The 7,852-nt window shown below is 43.8% G+C and overlaps 1 protein-coding gene across 1 annotated transcript in view; it reads left to right on the top strand.

Annotated features, from left to right (window-relative positions):
• Positions 1–378: 378 nt before the first annotated feature.
• The window catches only part of CMTM6 (CKLF like MARVEL transmembrane domain containing 6), a 49,300-nt gene continuing 41,826 nt past the window's right edge, over positions 379–7,852 (top strand). Inside the window, exon 1 of the mRNA XM_024743467.1 lies at positions 379–597. Within this exon, the coding sequence (XP_024599235.1) occupies positions 460–597 (138 nt within the window). The 5' untranslated portion in view covers positions 379–459. The remainder of the gene's footprint in view (positions 598–7,852) is intronic.

The following is a 7,852-nucleotide window of genomic DNA, read 5'->3' as shown; positions in this document are numbered from 1 at the left end:
TAGAAGGAATTCAGAGAGAAGCAGGAGGGAGAAATCCTGAAAGTCCTTCAAGAAAACCCATAGCACTTAAAATGAAATCCAATTTTTTCCCTTGCTCTGCAAGGCCCCTACATTATCTGGCCTCTGCCTACATCTCCAACTTCACCGCCTCTCTTTCTCCCTTATTTAACCTAGCCACACCAGCCGTTTCATAAGGAGCCGAGCTCATTGGATCCTCAGGACATTTGCCTGCTGTTCCCTTTCCTTGGGTCTCTCCGCAGATCTTTACAAGTTAGAAAAGAGGTAAGGCCTTGCGGCAGGGAGCGGGGCTCTGGAAGAGGCGGGGCAGGGGCGGAGTCGGCCGGAAGTGGGGCGGAGGCTCAGGAAGTGGGGCGGAGGCCCAGGAAGTGAAGGTCCTGGTAGCGGAGTCGGCGAAGTCTGCGACGCCAGTTGCGGCCTTGCGTTCCCGGACCGTGGGCGATGGAGAACGGAGCGGTCTACAGATCCACCACTGAGGCACACCCGGGGCCCGCCAGAGGCGCCCGGAGCGGCCTCGTCGCCTACTTCAACCTGCGCCGGCTCAAGGGGACCCGGCTAATCATCAAACTCCTTCAGCTGGTGAGTCCGCGGCCGGGGCCCCCGGGCGAGAGGAGACAGTCGAGCGGCTCTCAGCTGGCAGTTAAGAAGCGGCCGTTTCCACATCTCCAGCTCCTTCCCTCTCCGCCTGGGGAGGGGCCGTTCCCCTCGGGGCTCCCCCTTCCTGCCGGCGCCCCCTCATCCCGGCTCCCTTCCCCCCTGGGTCCCCGACGGCTACCTAGGACCACCGAGCGTGTTTGGCGGGCGCAGGAAATGCGTCAGAGACCCAAGTCAGCCGCGTAGACTTTCTCTCCTCCTCTGTAAGACTTCGGCCCTTCTCCCAGCTGTAACTCTGCATTATCTCCCAAAGTGCCTGTATTTAGACTATGAAACGCTTTTTGTTTATCTTTCTCTGGTTCTTGCGGGTTTCCTGGTGCGAGCCCAAGGGGGCAGTTTAATTTGTTGGACAAAGTCTTCCGATACTACACAAGGCATAGAGATGTGTGTGCCCAATAAATTGTCTCCCAAAAGTTTTATATTGACTGGAAAAGAATTACTTCTGAATGAGCAATATGTGTACCAAATACGAAGTCAAAAGGACAGCTTTTTGTGTGTGTTATGTGCAGGTAGCAGAGCGAGGGCATTCTTTTTCAATGTCGCTGAGTTTCAGTTTACTTTGGGCATTGGTTAAGGACCTTAAACCTACTACTGAAAATATCAAAACATCTTTGAGATTTAAATTTTAATTCAGATTACACACATATTAAGTTCCTATGTTCTGTTTTAACCAATGATGGTTAACATTTTCTGCAAGAGGAAAACTCAGACTGTTTATAGAGTGTTTATGGGTTGGGTTGGTTTTTTGAACCAACCAAGTGAAAATAGCCAGTTAGTTTCCTTGGAAAAACCTTAAGTTCTTAGAAATCAGGTAACCAGAACTTACATTCTTAGAACTCAGATGACCTGCTTTTATTGGATAGAAAAATAGTAGTCAGAAAACAAACAGTACTTTTTAGCCACCAAAATGATCACTTCTGAGAATAATTGGGGAGTCATTTGGAAGCAAGTGACACTGTGGCCTGTGGAACCCCAGGGTCTGGCTCTATCTCCTTTTAATTCCATACTGGCAACCTATCTGTTCTTACCAGGTGTCATCAGCTCCCTCCTGCCATTGTTCCTTTGCATGGGCTGTTCCTTCTACCCAGAAGGGCTTCCTTCTGCTCTTCCTCTTGTCAGCTCTCACTTGACTTTTAGATATCAGCTATGTCTCTGCCTTAGAGCTAAAATGTTTCTACATAAATAGTAGAACTCTTTAGAACAGAAAAGGGTTAATATTCATCTAAAGCACTCTTGCTGCTCAAAAGACATCATCAATTCTGGTCTGTTGCCCATTAAATCTGCTTTTAGTTGCCTTTATGTTTCCTTTCTAATCAGAACTGGCAAATCTAAAGTAAAATTTCCCATTACCTTGTTTATAGTTTAGTAAACTGTAGTTCCATATCTTCAGAATAGAATACAGCCAGAAGTTTGGATAGACTTTTTACTTGGAGGTGGAGAGGAGAGGAAGATGAGTTTGCCTTTTGAGGGTTGTTAGACTATTCCTGCTTGTTCTCCATCATCCGTAGGAGAAAGAGTGAGAGAATAAAAACTGCCACTGCACAGCTTGCGGGATCTTAGTTTCCTGACTCAGGATCGAACCTGTGCCCTCCACAGTGAAAGCTCGGAGTCCTAACCACTGGACCGCCAGGGAATTCACTCTGTTTATGGGGAACTTGTAATGTTACAAGAACACTTTCTTTAATATAGATTTAAAAAATATTTCATTATTGCCTTTCATTTTGATGGTTTTCTTTTTGTTCTTGCTTTGTCTGTTTTAATGTCTTGCCTCTTCACAACAGTATATTATAGGAGTTACCCGGAAAGTCCCAAGGAAGTTATATATAGAATAAATGAAAACTGTCATCCAGCCAGGGGCAACAGGCAAAGTCTTCTTTGCCTTAACTCAAACTCTGCCTTTAAGTTGTTTTACTTTAGATAACTTATTTTTTAATTAAATAGAATTGGAAAGCTCCAAGAAGGAAACAATCATAGTGGAGAAACCCACAATCAAAAGAGGAGGTACTTTGGGCTTCCCTGGTGGCTCAGTGGTTGAGAGTCCGCCTGCCGATGCAGGGGACACGGGTTCGTGCCCTGGTCCGGGAAGATCCCACATGCCACAGAGCGGCTGGGCCCGTGAGCTATGGCCGCTGAGCCTGCGTGTCCAGAGCCTGTGCTCCGCAACGGGAGAGGCCACAACAGTGAGAGGCCCGCGTACCAAAAAAAAAAAAAAAAAAAAGAGGAGGTACTTTAATAAGAGACCTGCAAGCCCTATGACATTTTATTCAAAATATAGTGCATTTCTGTGTTTGGGTACATTATTCTAGACCCATAAATCTTATCAGATTCTCAAAGACCCCAAAAGGGAAATGAATCTTATTCTAAAACTTAAAAAACACTGTGTACTTAGGAAATTCTTAGAGTCCTAGGAAGTTGCATTGGATTTCCTCTGAGGTTCTTTCCACTCTTAAGATTTTTAGAAATCTCTGAGGCTCTGTGGGATGTGCTTGCTGGTACAGAGCTGAACACCAAAGGGTAGACAGAGAACGGAGCCTGCAAACAGAAGGGGAGGTTAGAGAGAAAAGAGAATAACCAGTTCTTGAGTTAACATACTCTGGGAGTTACATGGCTCTGTCTACCATTCACATGTGACCTTAATTTTTTCAAAGGCTTGTCCATCCACCCTTCCAGAGCTGAAGAAAAAATAGAGACTCAGCTGAGAATTTACCATAAGGAGTCATTGCAGGTCTGAATTGATGCAGTCACTTTATTAGTTTATTGTACCCTTAGACTGGTCCTTATGCCCATATTTTATTTTGTGACGTTTTTGTTATTGTTATTTTTGAGGGAGTTTGTTTTTGTTTTAAGGGGAGAACTGACCTTTGGCAACCTAATTCCTTGCTAGTAAACTGGTGCAGTGATCTAAGTATGTGTGATATTCTCTCTGCCACAAGCCAACATTGTGTTTATGGTACCAACTGAATGTCCTGAAGGCTACATAGTACTATGATTATAATGACTTCTTTTTTTTTTTGGCTGTGTTGGGTCTTCGTTGCTGAGCACGAGCTTTCTCTAGTTGCGGCGGGCCGGGGCTTCTCATTGCGGTGGGCAGGCTCTAGGCACGCGGGCTTCAGTGGTTGGGGCATGCTGGCTTAGTAGTTGCGGCAGGCGGGCCCTAGAGTGCGCGGTCTTCGGTATTTGTGGCACGTGGGCTCAGTAGCTGTGGCTCGCGGGCTGTAGAGCGCAGGCTCAGTAGTTGCAGTGCACGGGCTTAGTTGCTTCGTGGCATGTGGGGTCTTCCTGGACCAGGGTTTGAACCCATGTCCCCTGCATTGGCAGGTGGATTCTTAACCACTGTGCCACCAGGGAAGTCCCCATAATGGCTCTTCAGGCAAGCAGTTTGATTTAGAATTCACCAGTCATTTAAATTTATTAAATTATAAATATTGTTACTCTGTAAGTGCCAAGAAACAGATCACTTAGAAACAGTTTGTATTATGTTGGTGCTCTTTTCATGATTTAAATGTGAAAACTGTTAGGTACTAAATTGAAATGCTCTGTTTTTACCTTGAAGAAGATCTGTAATGTCAGCAAATTGTATCTTCGAACGTTTGGGAGAATAAATGTTTGCCGAAGGCAAGGGAGGCTTACCTGATTTCAGGTTGACTGATTTGTTTACTTGAACCTTAGGTATCACTACAAGGTTTTTAATAGCAAATTCAGAAATTTACAGACTCATATAATTGTATAGATGGAGCCTTATAATCAATAGCAAATGTTAAAAAGTTCATGGGAAGTTTTTTGGTGGTAGACTGCTAAATGATGGAGAATTAGTATGTAGTATGATGACTGTTAAGTTTAGGGAAGACTGAAGTTTCAGAAAAGGTAGTGAAACTGAAATGGAGACACAGGGTAGTCATTATCTGAATATTTAAGTCACCAGAAGTGTAAGACGATCTTTAGTCACTAAGACTTCCCAAATGTGGTGACCCTAGCACATTGGTTTTAATGTATGATTTACCAGCAAAAGGGGAAATGCACAAAACTATGGTTGTAACTTCAAAAACCCAACTTACAGGGAAAACCTACAGAAACATACATAGTTGTAAAATGAACTTAATAAACAGTGCTTTATGGGGGGAAACAAGTACAGAGTAGGAGTTAGGAGACCCGGGTTCTTGTCTGTGCCTGGGTGACTTGGGATTTAGTCTGTCAGAGATTAAGTCCATCAACTGTAAGCATGAGGCTGGGAGACTGTGCTCTCCAAGGGCTCTCCCAACTCTAAGAGCTTGATAATCCCCTTAATTATGTTTGGGTAAAATTTCGTCATTAGAAGGAGCCGCATTGGGTGTACGTACTGTTGTTAGATACTTAGCCTAATATCCAGTAAGCAATCTTTAGTACATGCCTTCATGCCATTGAGAGCAAAACTGTTTACCAGAAAGTAATCAGTGAGCCTCTAAATTTATGGGTTGCATTCACCATTATTTCCTTATGCAATTCAGTGACTTTATCTCTTTTCCAATCTTTAACCACTTTGGTATTTAATGCTGGTGACCACACATTTCTCAAACTTCTTCCCTTAACTTTCACATCTTTTTTCTTTTTTAATACAAAAAAGTGTCTGCTTACAAATATAAACATAAATATATACGATTGCTTACATATATATGATTAATAAAATAAGCCACACTTCAGCCCTCACACCACTCACACACTCCACAGCATCGTTAGATTTACAATTTGGAGGAGTGTGTTTACTTCCTTTCTTTTTTTTGGCTGCACCGTGCAGCCCCCTACATTGGAAACGTGGAGTCCCAACCGTTGGACCACCAGTGAAGTCCTTGCTTTAAAAAATTCTTTTATTTATTTGTTTGTTTATTTATTTATGGCTGCATTGGGTCTTTGTTGCTGCGTACGGATTTTCTCTAGTTGCGGCGAGCGGGGGCTACTCTTCGTTGTGGTGCGTGGGCTTCTCATGGTGGAACACGGGCTCTAGGTGCGCAGCTCAGTAGTTGTGGCACACGGGCTTAGTTGCTCCGTGGCATGTGGTATCTTCCCAGACCAGGGATCGAATCCATGTTCCCTACATTGGCAGGTGGATTCTTAACCACGGAGCCACCAGGGAAGTCCCGGAAGTCCTTGCTTCTTAAGGAGTTTAGGAAAGAAGTGTTAAACTTCCTGTGACTTGCTTGTCTGGTACAAGTTGCCCTGTTCTCTCCTCCCCTTGAACTGTTGATGTTCCTTCAGGCCTCATCCGGACCTCCGCTCCTCCTGTCTGCTAACCAACTAAACCAGACAGGCAGTGCCTGCATCTAGAAGTCCATACTCCCTGGCACGATCATCACTGTCACTCAACTCCTTAACCATTTTCCTCATCATTTCCCATCCAGTTAGGTTGGTTGCCTTATTATCCCTTTTGGGCTACTGTGCAAATCCTTGCTGGCATGAATCTGTTCCTTTTGTGCTGCACCTGGAATGCCCTCTGCCTATCCTGACCCTGTGTGTCTCTTGGCCCTGATTTGAGTCTTGCTTTTCCACTCATCTTTCTCCAGCTATTATTAGTGCAGGTGGATCTGAACATTTTCCTGATATTTCCTGAATTTATGTATAACAAATGCTCAATTATGAGATATAAAATTATTGTTTTCTTATACATTGATCTTGTTGCTTTGTTATTACATGTTCCTATATATATTACAATGTTGGATACATAATACTCAATACACTGAATTTTTTAAACTTTTTTTTTTCCAGCATCTTTATTGGAGTATAATTTTCTTTAAATTTTTATTTATTTATTTATTTATGGCTGTGTTGGGTCTTCATCGCTGCGTGAGGGCTTTTCTCCAGTTGCGGCATGTGGGCTTCTCATTGCGGTGGCTTCTCTTGTTGCGGAGCACAGGCTCTAGGAGCGTGGGCTTCAGTAGTTGTGGCTCATGGGCTCCAGAGCGCAGGCTCAGTAGTTGTGGCGCACGGGCTTAGTTACTCCACAGCATGTGGGATCTTCCCGACCAGGGCTCGAACCCATGTCTGCTGCGTTGGCAGGCAGATTCTTAACCACTGCGCCACCAGGGAAGCTCTATTGGAGTATAATTGCTTTACAGTGGTGTGTTAGTTTGTGCTGCATAACAAAGTGAATCAGCTATACATATACATATATGCCCATATCTCCTCCCTCTCGCGTCTCCCTCCCACCCTCCCTATTCCACCCCTATAGGTGGTCACAGAGCACCAAGCTGATCTCCTTGTGCTATGTGGCTGCTTCCCACTAGCTATCTATTATACATTCGGTAGCATATATAAGTCCACGCCACTCTCTCACTTCGTCCCAGCTTACCCGTGCCCCTCCCTGTGTCCTCAAGTCCATTTTCTATCTCTGCGTCTTTTTTCCTGTGCTGGCCCTAGGTTCTTCATAAACTTTTTTTTTTTTTTAAATTCCACATACATGTGTTAGCATATGGTATTTGTTTTTCTCTTTCTGACTTACTTCAATCTGTATGACAGATTCTCGGTCCATCCACATCACTACAAATTTCTTTTTATGGCTGAGTAATATTCCACTGTATATATGTGCCACATCTTTATCCATTCATCTGTCAGTGGACACTTACATTGCTTCCATGTCCTGGCTATTGTAAATACAGCTGCAGTGAACATTGTGGTACATGACTCTTTTTTACATCTTTATTGGAGTATAATTGCTTTACAATGGTGTGTTAGTTTCTGCTTTATAACAAAGTGAATCAGTTATACATATGATCTCATATCTCTTCCCTCTTGCGTCTCCCTCCCTCCCACCCTCCCTATTCCACCCCTCCAGGTGGTCACAAAGCACCGAGCTGATCTCCCTGTGCTATGGGGCTGCTTCCCACTAGCAATCTTTTATATATGTCCATGCCACTCTCTTGCTTTGTCACAGCTTACCCTTCCCCCTCCCCATATCCTCAAGTCCATTCTCTAGTAGGTCTGTGTCTTTATTCCTGTCTTACCTGTAGGTTCTTCTTGACATTTTTTTTCCTTAAATTCCATATATATGTGTTAGCATACGGTATTTGTCTTTCTCTTTCTGACTTACTTCACTCTGTATGACAGACTCTAGGTCTATCCACCTCATTACAGATAGCTCAATTTTGCTTCTGTTTATGGCTGAGTAATATTCCATTGTATATATGTGCCACATCTTCTTTATCCATTCATC

Source organism: Neophocaena asiaeorientalis, unplaced genomic scaffold (genome assembly GCF_003031525.2).
Source record: "Neophocaena asiaeorientalis asiaeorientalis breed wild unplaced genomic scaffold, Neophocaena_asiaeorientalis_V1.1 scaffold332, whole genome shotgun sequence".
Taxonomy (NCBI): Eukaryota; Metazoa; Chordata; class Mammalia; order Artiodactyla; family Phocoenidae; genus Neophocaena; species Neophocaena asiaeorientalis.
Note: the sequence above shows the minus strand (reverse complement) of the source record. Positions and strands in the feature narration are given on the sequence as shown.